The sequence below is a fragment of the Anabrus simplex genome, chromosome 3 (genome assembly GCF_040414725.1).
Source record: "Anabrus simplex isolate iqAnaSimp1 chromosome 3, ASM4041472v1, whole genome shotgun sequence".
Taxonomy (NCBI): domain Eukaryota; kingdom Metazoa; phylum Arthropoda; class Insecta; order Orthoptera; family Tettigoniidae; genus Anabrus; species Anabrus simplex.
Genome location: NC_090267.1, coordinates 79624656 through 79644083, shown reverse-complemented (window position 1 = coordinate 79644083; position 19428 = coordinate 79624656). Strand labels below are relative to the sequence as shown.

At 37.9% G+C, this 19428-nt stretch overlaps 1 protein-coding gene across 3 annotated transcripts in view; it reads right to left on the bottom strand.

The window, feature by feature from the left end:
* Positions 1-344: 344 nt before the first annotated feature.
* The window catches only part of Spt7, a 124846-nt gene continuing 105762 nt past the window's right edge, over positions 345-19428 (bottom strand). For all 3 annotated transcript variants that reach the window (XM_067144125.2, XM_067144124.2, XM_067144127.2), the window contains exon 9: positions 345-1817. In XM_067144125.2, coding sequence (XP_067000226.1) covers positions 1805-1817 — 13 coding nt within the window. In that variant the 3' untranslated portion in view covers positions 345-1804. The remainder of the gene's footprint in view (positions 1818-19428) is intronic.

The following is a 19428-nucleotide window of genomic DNA, read 5'->3' as shown; positions in this document are numbered from 1 at the left end:
GTCTATCATCACTAGGTGAGATTAAACATGATACCTTGGAATTTTCGAAATGACCTTTTTCTCCATTATTTTTATTTTAGTTAATGACTTTTAATATTTGAAACTGTTTTCCGTTTACTTTCCAAATAAATTAATTGGTTCATAAAATTCTCATCGCTAATACTCGACATCTTAAGGCGGGAAGTAGATCTTTGTATTTATTGAAAAACGCCTTACATACCTGTGTTTAATTTTAAGAACATCGTTGGAATGTCTTTGGAAGTACTGGAGAGTTCAGAAAGTACTTAACTGGTTAAGCTACTGGTTCTGCTGAAGTAGAACTGAAAACTTTATTTCCATCACCAATTTTTTTATTTATTTATTTATTTATTTATTTATTTTTTACATTTCTGCTTCTGTGCGAGGTATATCAATTACTAGAGTGTAACAATTACAATTTTATTTCAAGAAGTAAATTACAAGTAAAAATGACTAAGAATGTAATCGTTACAAGTAATTCAATTACTTTTACACTTCTACTCATTTACTTCCCAACTCTGCCCATATCCTCAAAAATGAAAAATTAACGTTCTAGGCAGGCAAATGTTGCACTAAAGATTTACACCTAAAACTTATAATATATACGTATATTCCTGAGGAAAATAAAAAAAATACTGGATAATTCATGTTTTCTGATGATCATAATCATACTGGTCTCAACTGCCACTCTGAGGGAAGGTGTAGTGAGAGCTGTATTCATAAAAATAAAGGAACAGTGAACCATAAAATATGTTTTCAATATATGAAGGTTATCCCAAAAATAAGGTTTCCTTTTTTATTTTATTTTATAAATACATAGACCTGTTTATTTCTATAATGGTTTACATCATTTTACAGCTTGAACATTTAGCTATTTTTCTACACAATCACCATTTCGGTCGATGCATTTTTGTAGACGCTGTGACAGTTTTTGTATGCCCATGTCATACCAGCTCGGCGCCATGCTGTTCAGGAAGTGTGGTCTTCAGTCAGCATGCATGGCACCCATCTTGCGAACACCTTCCGGTATTTCAACTTTTCCGTTAAAATTCTGCGAGCGGCGATTCGGGAAACCTCAGGAACCAAAGTGCAGAGATCATCCAGGGTGATCCGCTGATCTTCATGCACAATTTGCTCAACTGTCTCGACAGAAATTGATGGTCTCTCGCGCCTTTGTTCGTCAACTGGCGAAGGATTTCAATCGGTTCACTACCTTTTGCATTCAAAAACGCAATAACTGCACGCACTTCATACGTGGTGATAACATTCAACAGGAGCTCCATTCTCAATGGCTGCCAAGCCAAGACTGAGTGCCTCAGCATGGCGTGCGCATGTTTATATGCGAGCGCGGGAAACACTCTTCACAATATTGTGACCAACAGGCACACGAACAGAGTTCTGTATTTATAAAAAAAATAGGATATCTTATTTTTGGGATTACGCTCATATTTATTCTATGAAAATACAATTTCTTATTCTAATGCAAGATGCTCATGAGGAACTAACTTGATTTCCTCTACTGAAGAATAATGAGAATACACTCACAATTTTAATTCTAGAACAGACTTTTAATTTAGCCAGAGTTGGTCATCGTAGTTGGTGGAACACCATATGTACAAGCAGTGGAGAAGAAAATGTTATCATGATCGTTCAGAAGGTCGTGCCAAATGAGCAATACTCCTTTCAATAATTCCATGGTCATCAGATCTAAGTCTTGATATGTACATTTAGAGGACTATTTGTAGTAACCTGAGGAATACACCTTACACTGTACAGCATTCTCCATTTAGCTTACTTTCCTGGAAGGATAAGAACATTCATGAGTAAACAATATGATTCATTTTTCATTAATTTTTGAGATGTAAAGTTAAGAGATAAAATAAATGATCTGAACATAAATAAATGCTTAATTTGTAATATACCTTTATCCCAATAAAGAAACTGTTCAACTGGTTCATTTTCTTGGGTGAATTACAAGTTCATCAAGACACTAAGGCCGTTCAAAACAACCCAACAGGAAATAATTAGATATCACGTCTTCATGAGACAGAGAGGTCAAAGAGCCTCATTTTGTGCCTATGTCTAGAAAGGAAAGGGGATCAACATCAATGGAAACCTCCCAATCATCTGCCATTTCCAGATGACATCCTGATCACAAATCCATAACAATTACAAGATGAAATGTTCAAGGAGCTGAATGAAACATTGATGAAGATTGACTTGAAGATGAATCTACAAAAAACCAAGGCAATGAGTCCAGGTGATTGTAGGTTAAACTCTGGTTGGGGAATATTTGTATCCTGGACACTAGATCATGCTTGGGAAGAATGATCATGGAGCAGAAGAAACAAGGAGAGTGAGTCCTATTTGAAGTGCCTTTGCAAAGCTTGGCTTCATCCCGAAAAGTGAAGATATACCAAACCACCTCAAGAGAAGGTATTCAATACCTGTATCCTCCCAGCCACTATTTATGGTCTGGAAACATTTGTACCAAGTGAAGATAACAACAACAACAGACTGCAAATTATGGAGGGGAGCATCCCTGGATGCCACTTAGAGACAGAATATCGAACAAATCTGCAGAACAACATGCTACACTCCAGTGGAAATGGGCAGGACAAGTTGCGGGACAGGATGGGAGCTGATGGACCAAGAGTGTGTTGCGGTGGAAACCCAGAACATCACAACGCATTGTCAGAAGACCACAACTATGCTGAGCTGATGACATTAAAAAGACTGGAGGAAATAACTGGCCCCAAATAGCAACAGATAAAGCTACATGGTGGAAATTGGAAGAGGTCTACATTTAGAAGTGGATGACACAGGCTGAAGAAGAAGAAGAGGAAGAAATCCAGGTCTGGAAACTGCAGTACCTCATCGGCACTTGAGTGTATGGATGAACAGTAAGGTGGTACATGATATATTTGATTCTTTTGGGGAGCAACTGCGAGTGGGATGTGAAGACAAAAGCATTCATGTTGTACAGCATATTCAAAAACACCTTTTGAGGTTCGTGATATCAGAAACACCTTAACATGAATGAGATTTTCATCAGATACTTTTAATATAATCCCTGTGAATGCCTTGCAGATTTCAGGGATTTGTGCTTTTCAATCTCCACAACTACAATTCTGTAGATCTTCACTTCCAGCAACTTCTTACCCTGTTTGGGTATTGTCTACATCTCATTGACTTCATTACCAACAAAACTCTGAACTACAATACTTTCCAGTACAAAACTCTGGCCAACAACCCCAGAAGCAATCAGGAAATTAGATAGTCATTCATCAATTTAGGTAGATCAATTGAATTAAATATATTTTCTTAACTGAACCTTTTTTTCCATTTGTTTTACATCACACCAACACAGACACATGTTTTGACGATTAAGGGATAGGAAGGGGTTAAGAATGGGAAGGCTATTGTGACCTTAATTAAGATACAGCCCCAGCAATTGCCTGGTGAAATAGGAAACCATAGCAAAATGTCTTCAAAGCTGCTGTCAGTTGAACCCACTATTTCCCGAGTGCCACCCTGAAAGGAGGAAAGGAACCAGTGCTCATCTTTGGTTCCGTAACTGGCAATGGAAATAAAATACTCACTTTCAGTAAGGTCCCAAGTGCCAAGGTAAAGCTAAAAATTCCATAGACTTCTTAGTATTTGAAGAGGGTTGCTAACAACTACTCTCCCATTAGCCATGAATCACCTCAGCATGACCTGAAAGCTTGTGATTGGGAAAGGATGAACTCTTCACAAAAGAAGAAGTAATAATAATAATGTTACTGGCTTTAGGTACCACAACTACTCTTTTGCGGTTTTTAAGACGCAGAGATGCTGGAATTTAGTCCCGCAGGAGTTCTTTTACATGTCAGTAAATTTACAGACACGAGGCTGGCGTATTTGAGAACCTTCAAATACCACCGGACTGAGCCAGGATCAAACCTGCCAAGTTGGGGTCAGAGCCGCTCAGCGCAGCAAGAAGAAAAACAGCAACAACAACCTTCTTCCCAGTGAATCAGTGTTGCTGATTATGGATTCTTAGAAGGCTAAGACACCAATTCTAGAGCCACAAGCTCTGATGCAATGCTGGAAATCCTCCTTGTGTTGACAGAGCCTAGCAGTCAGTTCTTCTCTGATTCTCTCATTCTTTTGTATGATCACTTTTAACCGACTCGTGCCTTCATCTCTTTTGCTCAAAATGTTGTGAGCTCCCCTGGACAATGTGTCACCATGTTGGCTGATCAGAAGTTATATTCTTCCGGAGGCTGAAGGTTATTTGGCAATTATTTATATTACACATTAGAACATCCATCTATTTATTTGCTGTCCTCCCTAATTGTATTGTCCATTCATTCTTCAACTGGGAATTCATCATGTACTTTGAAAAGTATCTGTTAGACATGCAAGCAACACAACCAGTGCATCAAAATTGATGTTTGATAATCAATGCTCGTGGTACTGGTCTCTTCCAAGACACTGATGTTTGTTCAATGGGCCTGCTATTTTACTTCTAAGACAGTGCTGGTTGTTATTTTTCCAGACATTTTAAGTGTCTTCTACAAGCAGCCTAAGTCTCCCATCCATTTATAAGTACTGGTATTCTATGGAATTTAAAATATACAGCTTGATTTTGACACTGAGGTCATGGTTGCTAAAGACCCTCTTAACAAGATGACCAAACATCACACTAGTGCACCTGAAGGTAAGTTGTATTTCCGTGTCTACATTAGCATTTGTCACGAGGTGGCTGTCAATGTAAGGAAAGTGCGAGTGAATATTGTGCATGATCACACCACTGAAACACACAATATGCAAGGTATACAGGCTGGCTGAGTAGCTTCCGAAAATATGTGAAAGTAATGTGTTTACAATATTGACTGAAGTGAAAGAGCAGAGAAGCCTCTCAGGAATCCAGCATGAGAGATCCCGTGCTAGCACAGACCTTGGGATCAATAAGCATGTCATTTCCTAGACTGGCTTCATGGTCTTTGTGTCTCTAGGGCAAAGAGCTTGTTGCAAAGCTACTCTGTGAATGACAAAATGTCCACTTCACACGTACTTTCTTGGGTTCAAAAAGTTCGGAACAAAAGAATTACAGGTAAATTTGCTTATATTAGTCCAGGGATAGCAAACTTTTATTGACTAGCGTGTCAATTACGGTCTTGTTTATTACATTTTACTGTCTAGTGTGCCATTGGTTATTTTCTTTTAAAATCATCATGAAACCCCTCATTTATTTCATTTAAGTATTAGATTGCATTACATATGGGTAAATCCATTTGACTGAATAATTAATTATTTTATTCTGCAAACATTACTGAAAATTACATTTTGTTTAAACAGGTAACTTTTAAGAATAACATATATTTTTGCTTTAACCTATTCAAAATTGTAAAAATATGTTCACAGAATTAACTGTTTCCTCGCCACTAGATGAGGGCTTCATTCATTCCAATTCTGACCCAGTTGAATGACTGGAAACAGGCTGTGGATTTTCAGTAGAAGGGGAGAAGGTAAAGTGCTAGGAGAAATTTACTCAAAAACTGAAGGAAGACAGCAGAGGAAATATGAAACTATTTTTCAGAGTGATCAAAAACTAAGGGAATTCAGTTGAAACCATCAAAGCAATTGAGAATCCTAATGGAAACCTGGCCAGGAAAGAAGAGAACTTCAGAGAGGTTCTGAGGAATCATTTTGATCACCTATTGAACAGGACAGAAGCAGATCAGAGAACAAAAGAACCAGTTGTTGAAACCTGCACAGAGGAACCTCCCATTACACGGGTAGAAACAGAAGCAGCCCTTAAGAGGATGCCGCAAGGGAAATCCCCAGGAATCAATGAAGTCAGCATGGACATGATTAAAGCAGCAGGAGTCCAGGGTTTACAGTGGCTTCACGGAGTGCTCAATGCAGTTTGGAAAGATGGCAAGATATCTACTGATTGGAGCAGTGGTGTCATCCCCCTGTGAAAGGAAATCGCCGAAAATGTTCTAACTACCGGGGAATAACACTCCTTTTTCATAGGCTTAAGATTCTTGAGAAAATCTTAGAAAGCAGGTTGCGAGTCATCTTAGAGCCACAGTTTGAAGAGGAACAGTATGGCTTCAGGCCAAACAGGCCCACAACAAGACCTAACCTTCAGTGCCTGTATGTTAATGGAAAAAATTTTGGGGAAAAGGCAAAGATATGTTTATGGTTTTTCTTAACATTAAGAAGGCATATGACAGCATTGCGAGAGAAAAGATATGGGAATGCCTGAGGAAAAGAAATGTGCCAGAGGGACTGGTGAGGAAAGTTCAGATGCTGTATGAGAACTGTACCAGCTGTGTGCAATTGGGTGACGGACATTTGCCCTGGTTCAAGACTGAAAGTGGAGTCCAGCAAGGTAGTGCACTATCCCCATTATTGTTTATCACCATCATGGATGACATAATTAAGAACATCAAGAAAACCTCTGGTGAACTAAATGCAATGGCCTTCACTGATGATGTTGCGATCTGGGGAGAAACTGAGGAACAAGTACAGTCGATTGTGGAGAAGAGCTCTCGCTTTTACCAGCAAGTATGAACACTCCTCCAGGATCCCAAAGTACCAAAAAAATCAAAGCTGTTGATGTTCAATCAATACTTCATACCAATCTTAACCTATGGTATTGAAACCTGCTCTCTTACCAAGAAAAACTCATTAAGGTTGCAAGCATCCGAGATGAAGTTCCTTAGGTCCACAATACAAAAAACCAAACTGGACAAGTTAAGGAATGATGTGGTTAGGAAGGAAGCTGGGATTGAGACATCATTGTTAGGTCAGATCAGCATATCCAGACTGAGGTAGTTGGGGCATGTAATGAGAATGGAACAAACAAGGACAGCATATGTTAAATTGGAGAGACATGTGGCAGGGATATGGATGGTGGGAAGACCAAGAACCCACTGGATGGACATCGTAAAGATGGACATTGCAGATCGGGGAAGGACACTGGAGGACATCATTAACAACAGAACGGATCTCAATAAGACAGAATGGAAGAGGCTCGCCAGCAGTACCTGGGAAACTTGAACTGTAAAATGATGATGATGATGATGATGATGCTTCTTTATTAAAGCATAATGTTCAATTATGTTACACTGCTAGAAACAGGCCTATTTATTACATGTTGAAAACATGAAAATATGTCAATACGTTTGTCTGATGTGCCATGGCACATGTTTGCATGTTACCTAGTGGCATGTGTGTCATAGGTTCGCCATCCCTCCATTAATTCATACTTGGTCAAATCAAACAGATCTAGGGCTTATCCACATGGTTAAATGGATCTATGGATAAAAGTTACACTAAAAACAGCACAGTACTGTCACGTGTTCAAAGTATATTTCTCTAGCAAGTTTGTAAGGTGTTTGGAAGATGTAAAATGTGAAGTAGACAGCATGTTTTGTTATTTGCTTTATGTCGCACCGACACATATAAGTCTTATGGCGACGATGGGATAGGAAAGGCCTAGGAATGGGAAGGAAGTGGCCGTGGCCTTAATGAAGGTACAGCCCCAGCATTTAACTGGTGCGAAAATGGGAAAACCATCTTCAGGGCTGCCGACAGTGGGATTCGAACCCAATATCTGCCGAATGCAAGCTCACACCTGCGCACCCCTAACTGCATGGCCAACTCACCCGGTAGTAGAGAGCATGACAGGATTTTCATCACAAAAATACATTCCTTGATTTGCATTCAGTTATATCCTCACATGTATTTCTCTACGATAAAACATGCCTCATAAGCCGTGGGATATTTTCAAACTGATCCAAAGATAAATATTCTCATCATAAATTTTACAACACATTCAGGATGTAGAGAAGAAGATTCCTGAATTATCTGATCTTAGTGTGAAATTCATCTCTCTTTTGCTCACTCTATTTTCTCATGACATTACCATGAGGAGAGACCTCTTTGTATGTAGAGGAATAGGAATTGATAAGAAAGCCCATTTCTCTGAAGACAACAGTGTAGGAAGTTGCAGAGTTTGTGCTTATCTTTCTATGTTTTCAAGTTTGTCCTACTCTCTACCATCACTGTGTTTAACCTTTTCATTCCAGCAAAGAGAGAGTGGCAGAGCAGCCATGAAGACTAGTGCCTAGTGTGGTTGGCCTGGCCCAATGTGCAGGATACTTTCCACTCTGTTTTCTTGCTCACATTTGTTCATGTTGTTCAGACACAACAGGTTCGGTCAAATATTTTTGTATATATTTTAGTCATTTTTGTTCATACAAAGCTTCCCATATTTCTTTTAGATCTGTAGCTTAAGACATGATATTGGCAGAGTTAAACCTTTTACTTTCTCTTACAAAATCATGAAAACAAATCTAATGAAAATATCAACATGAAATTTAACAGAAACAAAGATAACAAATCACTTTATAACACTGCATGATAACTGAGCCTCTGTATCTATCATCTGGTTTAAATGTAAGGAAAAAAATTAAAATATGTTGATTAAAAATTGCTTTCTGTACCAACTGCTGACATAGGTAGGATGCTGGTTTTATCCTCTATTAGCACAATAATTATTATTAATTTTTTTAGTTCTGAAGATGAACTGAAAAATATATGTGTCACTGACCTATGTACAGTATACTTGTGTTCAGACATTTTTACTACAAAATGCACATATTTTTAGAAAAACAATGGAAACAAATCTAATAAAGATATTGACATGAACTTCAACAGAAAAAAAGACAACAAACCACTCTATACAACTGCAAGGTAATTGAGCCTCTATACCACTCAGTTTAAATGTAAAAAATGAAAAGCAATAAAAACATTTAATCAATAGAAAATGTTCAAATAGTTTGGCACTAAGTTACTGGCTTTCTATACCAGCTCTTGACATAAATAGGATGCAGGTTTATCCTCTTTTAGCACATTAATTATTATTATTATTATTATTATTATTATTATTATTATTATTATTATTATTATTATTATTATTATTATTATTATTATTATTATTATTATTATTATTATTATTGCTATGTTTTTAGACCTGAAGATATATTGAAAAATGTACAGTAATGTGTCACTGACCTATGTATACTTGTGTTTGCAAAACACTCTCCATGCAGTCCTTTGGTGCATCTTGTGAAAATGGTCCTGGATCTGAGGTACATACACAACATCTGGATTCCCTCCTATCAGGAGTTTTCTCAGCCCTGCAGAACCTGGAGTGTCCTTGGTTCACATCCATTCACTCCCCAGGTCTTGACCAATAACCACCATGACCCTCAACCTGGATTTTAATTTTAATTTTCCCTGGCTCTTATTGTGTTCCTGATAGAGAATATAAGAACTGAGTACCATCCTTCTTCCAGTACTGAACAGATGTTCGTTCAATTGGGTAGGTAGATGTCAGAGTTATCAATGCTACCCGTGAATTTGTTATAACTGTGAATAATTTCAGGTTTAGTCACAAGTTTTCTCACGTTCCCTCTGTTTACTTCCACTTCTCTAGCATTTGCAGATGCCTTACTGAAGAGAAGAATCATAGGTGGCCTTCGTGATTTCTTCTCTCTATAGGCACAAGCCAAAACAGATCCGGAATGGCAGTGCATTGTTTCCCCTATTGAAAAATTACTTTGAAAAGACTTAGGTAGGTATTTTCTGTTCCTTTGTACTGTGCCAGTTATATAGGTACCTAGCATGAACAAGACCCTCACAAGTAGCACCGACATAAAAATTTTGTCTACAAACACATGGAGCACAGTGTACCCTTTTTTGTAAGTAGTTAACCAGTTTCAGTAATTTCACGACTACGGTATATCCAAGACCATATTTCATGATACTTCTTGAGATCTAGCCCCCGTATGTAAAGAATCCTAAGCAATAGTGAGAAACTGAATCACAAAGTATCCAGACCTCTATTCCCCATTTATAATGATGCCTATAGAAAACAAAAGTGGATAAAATAAGGAATGTGGATATCTGACAGCAGCTTGAAGGAAGCCTGCTGGAGACCCTACAACTGAAGAGATTGCAATGGTATAGTCACATGAAAAGAATGATTCTCTACAGGACTCATGAGAAGAGGTCAAGAGAAAGATCTTGTGATGTTTGGAAGAAGCAGATTTTCAAGAACCTTGAAATTAGAGATGTAAACTAGTGTTACATATATGAACATCATCTGTGCATGGACAGGACAAACCGGAGGAGGTTCATACACAATCGCACCCAGCTTGCTGGAGCGAAGAAATTATGATGATGATGATGATGATGATGATGATGATGATGATGATGATGATGATGATGATTGTTAGGCAAATATTGCATAAGACATGTCTTGTTTCTTGTGCCTACTAGGCTTTCATCAATGCTCAGTTCTTCATGTGAAATGTGGTGATGCCCAAATATATCATTAGCATGTTCAACTTAAGGTTGGTATCCGATACATTCATTTGTAAATATAAACTGTATATACTGTACCACGAAGGCCTAGGTCCTGGCACATATAAATTAAGAACTGTATTTCCAGCATACAATTCCATTCCGATAAGTGAGCAGCGGTGTGAAAGAATGTTCTAGTACCTACCACACTTCACAAGCAGGTCAAGCAAGGTCAAGTGATGTCACCGCCGCTTACTGCTTACTTCCCCTACAGATATTTCTAGACGTTTTTTCATTACCTTTTTAACGCCTGCACCAATTAAAATGAGACCAACACTAAACTATAGCTAACATTATAGAAGTAATGCCCTGCAAATTTCAAGTCAATCCATCCAGTAGTTTTCGAAATATAATGATTTAAAGTTTGGGAAGAATGAACACCCCTCCGTCAGCTGATTCATAGCGCTGCCCACCTGGCGTGTATATATATGCCACTAGGCCAAGGCCAGGGAGAGAGCAGTCTGACCTGTGTGGCGAGTACAGTCTCGTCAGTGAAGAAAGTATGCTCCGTCGCGATTCGCGAGAACGTGGTTATGGCCATGATCAAACGCTGTTGAACTAGCACCGTACGTGAAGTTTCAATACGCCACGATGACGGTAAAATTCTAGATGTTTCCGTAATATAACATTTGTGAAATTATTGACTGAATAAGATCATAATTCGGAGCGAGAATTCAAGTTACCGATATTTTACGGACTGGTACACTTTACTAATTTCGTGTAATTGTGGACTATGACGATATCTTAAATTATCGTGTGTGGCAAAATGGAAATCATAATTTACGACAATTTTAACCATTCTAGGACATATTCTTTTAAGACAGTATAACAGTAAACTGTGTGTAACCTTATTTTCTTAACATTTGCTCCATAACAGGACAAGACTGTTATTTTTCCCAGTGAACTTTCTCGATCTTTCGATCAACACTATAATAAACTCAGGGAACAATAAGGACTTTTTAGAGTTATATTAAATAATTCAGACTAGTGTTATATAAACGTGACTATAAAATCACCTTAATCTGCCAACAATAATTGTTCAGAGACTGTGATAAAAACTATTGCAAATTACATTTTCAAGTGTTTGAACTGCGCTTATTACTTCGCTATCATAATTTCAGACGTAATCAGTGACGATTATGAACTGTGTTTTGTGTCACAAGGACTGTAAATATTAATTTAATATCGTAAAATTAGAGTTAAAACAGAACTGTGTATCACGACAGTGAGTGGTAATAATCTCCGTGATTACTGAATTAAATAGTGCCAATTGAACTTTCCATGTGCTAATATCACCTCCAAGGAGAGACAAAAACCTTGGAGAAATATTACATCCTGCTACATCGAACATCATTCCTTCATCTATGGTACCCATCGAGGGACGTCGACGTGGTCTCTTCACGGAACATTGCCGAGTTCGAGTCTTCTTCTGCACTCCGCGGAATGTTCCAGACGCCGAGTCTCCAACTTCAACATTTATTTCTGTTCTGAGTAACTACAAACTGACTGACTTTTACCAAACAGTTAATCCAATACAGTGATATTATCAGTGCTTCGTGTGAAAAGTATTCCATAATTTTCTCGTCATATCAAAGAAGTTCACAGTGTGATAAATTTATTTCAATGTTAATAATTTATTCAAATTCACGTTACCTAGATAAACTTTGGGGTTTTCAAGTGCTTTATTATCATTTCTTACAATCCAAACTGAGAGACACTCCACAGGAGTTTAAATATTTTACTCAATTTTTTTTAATAAATGTGTGTGTTCATTTTTGTGTGATTTAAAACTTAGAAAGACTCTAGGTGCAAAATTGATATCTTATTTTATAGAAAAAGATATAACCATCTATTATTCGCCCTGCGATTCTATCCTTCTCTGTATCGGCTCCAAAAACACCGTACACTACCTGAGATCCTTCTCATGTCCAAAACCCACTATCATTTCCTGGTACAATACAAACCAATATTAAAACACATTGTCAATCACTTTAGCCTTAAATGAGTCTTTCTAAAAGAAGAAGAATCACTTTTTGAACACAAATTCAATCCTGATTTCAGAGATTCATACTATCATATGTCATTCTTACAAACATACTGCAATGCAAGTTTCATTGTATCCTTCAGCTTGGCATCCTTAGCAGAAAGCCTACCGTCATATGCAAGCTAGGCAGTGAGTGTCACTTGCTGCCCAGGCTTCATAAAATAAAACTCTTCATAGTACATTCCGTTGTGATGGTCGCAGCATTTAAAGGCATCTGGCGTGCTTGAACAGTGGAAAGTAAGATATCTAGATACACTGAATTTTGCATTCCTCTTACTCTTAACATTCTTTAGGAACATTGGCTTTAGATGACTGACATAGTTTCGAACATGATTCTGTTTCATCAGTGGTGATGTTTTCTCAACCAGTGTTTTATATTCTTCAGGTAAATAAATTCATTTTTTCCTAAGCATACCTGCCAACTTTCCAAATGACATATCAGTAAAATCCAAATACATAAAAATACGTGGGAACCCAATGCATCAAAATGCAGTAAAACATGACAAAATTAACTTACTTTCTTCACTTCAGATAATTACGAGTTCAACAGCATTAATATAAAACCACTACATGTAACCGATGACATCATAAGGGACAAAATATTTCACCTCCACTTCTGGCACTTCAGGAACTAATGATGACCCTAAGAAGGTTGATGCTTATCCTGAAAATGCAAGAAGATATACCGATCAAAGACATAACAACCGGAATAGACCTTACCAAGAAACCAAACTGAGAGTAGGAACCCTGAATATAATTACAATGACCAACAAGTGTGAAGAGATAGTCAACCTGATGGAAATGAGGAAGATTCATATATTAGGAATGAGTGAGACAAAATGAAAGGGGATGAAATCAAAGAAACTGAGGGAAGATTACAAGCTATACTGGCATGCTAACAAGAAGGAAACAAAGAATGGAGTTGGATTTGTGCTACATAAAGATATTGAAGCCATAACAGATATCACATATATATAAATGAAAGAATGATCAAAGACAGAGTAAAACTTGGCAGTAACAGTCTCACAATAATCCAAGTATATGCCCCACAGGCAGGAAGTAATGATGACAAAAAGCAAGAGTTCCTTGAGAAATTGGAGGACCATGTACAAGAGGATAATATTATGAAATAGGGGATCTAAATGCCCAAGCTGGAGTAGACAGAACAGGCTATGAAGATGTAAAGGGGCCCTTTGGATATGGGAGAAGGAATGCTGAAGGCGAGAATGTCCTAAATTTCTGTGTCAGAAATAACATAATAATAAGAAACACCTTCTGCAAGAAACAAGACAGCCATAAAATAACCAGATACAGCTCGGCTGGAAGAACTAAAATAGTCATTGATTATCTAATGACAGATAGAAAAAGTGGAGAAGGTATGAGAGATGTAAAAGTTATTTCCAGTGAATGTTTACACAGCGATTACAGGCTACTAATAGTAAGATTGTGCGAACACCTAGTACACAGAAAATAACAAGAATAAAAGATTGGAAATTGAAAGATGAGGCAAATAAAAAAGCTTTTCAAGAGTTACTAATGGAAAAGGTACCGAAGAATGAAACACAACGTGTACAGGAGGAATGGAACCTGTTTAAAACAACATTAGTGAGTTGTACAGCAGAAGTATGTGGCAAAACAAGAGGAGGAAGAAAGAGACCAGTTTGTGGAGTGAAAAAGTAAGAGAAGCTATTAAAGTCTGAAATATGGCAAAGAAACAAAGATGTAGAGAAGCAAAAACAAATGCAAGGTGTCTTACCACAAGATAACCAAAAAATAGCCGACCTCGAACAAATATAATCGTATAGAGATAAGAAATTATTAGTGAAGAGAACTGTGAAGGAAGAGAAGGATAAGAGTTGGGAGATGTTCACACAAAAACTAGAGGACTCAAAAGGGAATCAAAAGATGTTGTATGGAATATCGAAGAGTGGGAGATCAGACAAAGAGGATATTAAAGCAACTGAAACAGAGGATGGAATCCTAATCTGGAATATAGAAAACATCACAGAAGAAATGGGAAATGATTTTGACAAGTTTTTAAATGGCAATGAAGAAGAGAAGCACAGAAACAATGAACCTATCAAACACGGAGAAGAAGAAAGACCAATTACGTGGTCAAAAACAGAAAAAGCCCTGAAGCTTATGAAAGGAGGAAAATCACCAGGAGTACATGGATTATCTATGGATATAATCAAAGCGGCAGGCATACAAGGTCTTCAGTAGCTACATCAAACACTAGGAGTAATCTGGAGAGAAAATAAGACATCAGATGAATAGAAAAAAGGATTGATCATACCAGTATTCAAGAAAGGAAGCAGAAGAAAGTGTACAAACTACAGAGGAATGTTACCCTGCTACCACACTGCCTCAAGATATTGGAAAAGATCATAACGAAGAGATTAAGAACAAGGATAGAACATCAGTTTGAAGAAGAACAATACGGCTTCAGGGGCAACAGAGGAACAATAGACCTAATTTTTGCCGTTAGACAACTGATGGGAAAGTACTGGAAAAAGGGAAAGATCTGATAGCAGTGTTCCTAGATATAGAAAAAGTCTATGACAGTGTTCCAAAGAACAAAATATGGGAATGTCTGCATAAACTAAGGGCTCCAAGTTCTCTAATTCCTAAGATCCAGTTGCTATATGAACTGTAAAAGTAGTGTACAAATAGGGAATGGTAGATCTGAATGGTTCCAAACAAAGAGAGGTGTACAGCAAGGCAGTGCACTATCTCCACTACTTTTCCTTGCACTCATGGATGTAATCATTAAAGAAATTAAAGCTGCAGAACCTGGAGATTTGAATGCATTAGTGATTGCAGATGATGTTGCCATTTGGGGAGAAACAGAGCAAGAAATCCAAAGAAAATTAGATTGCTGGGTCAACAAATTTAAGGAATATAAGTTAACTGTGAGTAAGAAGAAAACAGTAGCAATGAAATTGAGTAGAACACCCAGCGAATGTGACCTCGAACTTCATGGAGAAAGAATTGAATGTGTAGAAAACTTCAGCTATCTTGGAAGTATTGTAGTGAACCAGGGGAGTGCTAAATTGGAAATTCAGAACAGGGTGACAAAAGGTTCCACGTTCTTTCATCAGGTATGAAATCTAGTGTGGGACAAAGCAGTTCCCGTAAAAGCCATACAAACAATGTTCAAATCTTACCTCCTGCCAATCATGACATATGGGTTGGAGACCTGTGTGTTATGGAAAAGAGACATCAGCAAACTGCAAGCAGATGAAATGAAATTTTTATGATCTGCTATGCAAAAAACAAGAAGAGACAGAATTAGAAATGAGTGCATTAGAAATGACATGCAAATGACCTGTACGATGGAAGAAACACTACGTATGGATTGCACGGTTGAAATGGTTTGGGCATGTGCAAAGGATGGAAGAGAGTAGAACCCCCAGACAATACTTGGAAATGGCAGTACCTGGAAGGAGACCTGTTGGACGTCCCAGAAGGTGGATGGACCAAATAAATGCAGACCTTATCGAGAAAGGAACAACACTGCAGGATGTGAACGGAGAGGAACTCTATAATGACAGAAACCGATGGAGGCATACTGTCCACAAAAATCCTACCCAGCCCACTGGAAGGATACCCAGATGATGAGATTTCATTTTTTATTTTTATTTTTTTGCTATTTTGCTTTACGTTGCACCGACACAGATAGGTCTTACGGCGACGATGGGACAGGAAAGGGCTAGGAGTGGGAAGGAAGCGGCCGTGACCTTAATTAAGGTACAGCCCCAGCATTTGCCTGGTGTGAAAATGGGAAACCACGGAAAACCATCTTCAGGGCTGCCGACAGTGGGATTCAAACCCACTATCTCCCAGATGCGAGCTCACAGCTGCGCGCCCCTAACTGCACAGCCAACTCGCCTGGTAGATGAGATTTCAAATTACCAAGATGTTTAACACACTTTACATGATTAGTCAGGTCGTTTTTGCTGCCATGTGCTATGTTAATATCACAAGAGCAAATGGTACAAAACGCAAATTTGTCACCTTTTCTCGATTTCAGTATACATGGAAAACTCAAAGAATAGGTTTCCCTAAACACCTGATGATAATGTTTTTTGGTAGATTTACTCATGATTACCAATAAATAACGATCATAAGACAAAATAACCAATGAACACAATTCACGTTACTCCATAACTACAAAACCTCCGCTTCGCAATACACGGCAAGAAATATGAAGCAAATTAAGTGACTAACATAATTCACATATTGTTTTCGTAACTAGAACATAACCTATGCCTTGTAATTCGTGGTGAAGAACAAAAGAACTATTTTTTATACAGGACGGAAAATATTATTGAATGAATCAATGCAAAGAACAAACGTATAGTTATACAAGAGTCAGTCTCTTTCAACACAAATTAATCAATATCGACTGACTGGGATTCAGGATGCATCTCTTATTCCCAGTCGAAGACTGTAACGATCGGATAAATCAATGAATATAAATCAGAGCCAAGTATCAAATATTCGCTGGTAACACAGCGTGTATCGACAGCCTGTGGAAGCTTGTTCTGGCACAAATTTTAAAAAGAAGATCTAGGTACGTAAAATTGTAAAATATTATAGTAAAACTGTAAAACACACGGTCTTTCCGTAAATTTTACGGACAAGCCATAAAAGTTGGCAGGTATGCCTAAGGCTGTTCTCAACGCAATAGCAAGAAATGAGAGTAAAATTCAGGCCAGTGAGATGAAGTTCCTGAGGAGTATAGTAGGGAAGACGAGGAGAGATAGAGTAAGAAATGTTGAGGTCAGAATAGAAAAAGGGGTAGAAAAACTGAGTGTTAGGATGGAAAAGGATAACTTGAGATGGTTTAGACATGTTATGAGGTGGAGGAGGGAAGGATACCAAAACAAGTGTTGGAGGCTAAGACAGAACGAAAGAGGGCAAGAAGGAGGCCTAGAACAAGATGGATGGACTCTGTCACGAACAGTATTTAAAAAAAAGAAAACTGGAGTGGAATACAATTACTGAAGAGGAGTGGTGGAAGGAGAGACAACGGTGGAGAAGTCCCATCAACACCCTGACCTGGCAGGAGCTGGACAAGGGGAAATTAAAATGATGATGAATCTCATTTTCTAAAACAATGTTTGATGTAAAATAGAGATGTCTCCAGTATTTATCCCTTTCTTCCACCAAAGGAATAAGATTCCAAAGCTGATATGTGAGTAAGAGATACCTCTTCTACCAAAAGAAGCACATTTTTTTTCTCTATATACAGCACTAGCATGTGCCCGCGGCTTTGCCCGCGTTTATTAATTCAACCGCTTGATGTTTCCAATTATTTATTTAAAAGCAAATTAAAATATTATATTTATTAACTCACTTCGTTTTGACGTAAATTGCATGAAATACATTATTTTACTTTTATTATATTGTTACTTGCAATGCTTAAGATACCGGGTTGATGGATGGTACAAATAATATTAAAACCATGTACAAGACCTTGTTATATAATACAAAATATATTGTTTCCTTATAGAGCTTCGGAATAAACTATATTAATGTCCTTCCATTTGGAGGTAAGATGCACTGTATACTGTATTGTGTTTGCCTTTCGAACTCTTGAACAATCCATGTACAGTTGACAATGGCAAAAGCATCGTTTTCAAAGATGGAGTCCTACAACTTCAAGCGATTGTCCTATTTCAAAATTTCAAATCTCTGTGTGCCATAGATTTGACTGGGCTTCGCACACATACACCCAAACACTTCCGAATATTACGGGCTGATGGAGCCTCGTGTCGCGGACCGAAAATGGCTTCCTACTCAATGGACTTACAGTCCGAGGAATACTACTTCGCCCGCAGCATGCTCAGTAATGAGGGTAGCTTCAATAATAGTCATCAGTTTCAGAGCCGTGTTCATTGCAGAGCATCAACAGCGTCCTATGGCCTCACACCATATAAGACCAAAAACGGTTTCCTACGCCCTCGATGTAAAATGGCTCCTTGAGTATTGTGTTCCCTACCTAGATTATGTACGTTGCCTAGCGACAGCGACTCTATGCATTTAATGTTGGTGACAGCATGTTGGATTGTCATACCCCAATGCATGTTTTCTGATGGTTTTTCGTTCATAACTCACCAATTCCGAACTGATTTAGAAGAAGCTATAGAAAGAGAGGAAAATATAGTAATGGGAGATCTAAATGCTCAAGTTGGATCAGACAGGCTTGGATATGAAAATGTACTAGGTCCACATGGTTATGGAGACAGGAACCCAGAAGGAGAAAGTCTTCTAGATCTATGTGTAAGGAATGGCTTGAGAATAAACAACAGTTGGTTTCAGAAGCAGCTAAGTCATAAACTAACAAGATACAGTTGGAATGGAGATACTAAAACTCTGATAGATTATTTTATATCAGACAATGAAGCAGGAAAGACCATATGTGATGTCAGAGTTATACCAAGTGAAAGCCTGGTCAGTGACCACAGACTTCTCCTCGCAACAATAAAGTACATTAAAATTTACAGACCTCAAATACAGGAAACCAAAAATCAAGACATGGGAGCTAAAGAAGGCAGAGAAACAAGCTTAATACACACAAAAAAAGTGACCAATAAATTACCATCAGATGCATTACAAGAAGGCAACATCGAGTGGACCAGATTCAAAGAAAGCATTGTCGGAGCTGCAGTAGAAGTTTGTGGTAAAACTAATAGCAAAATGAAGGCAAAAGAAACTCCTTGGTGGAATGATCGGGTGAAGATTGCTGTGAAAGTGAAAAATGAAACCAGGAAAGCCAGAGACAAAGAAATGCAAAAAGGAAGTCAAAGGAATGAATCTAGAGTAAACGAACTGCAGCAGAAATACAGAGATCAGAAGCTACGAGTAAAGAAAATTGTGGCCGAAGAAAAACAGAAAGCTTGGACTGATTTCACAGATAAACTAGAGCAAGA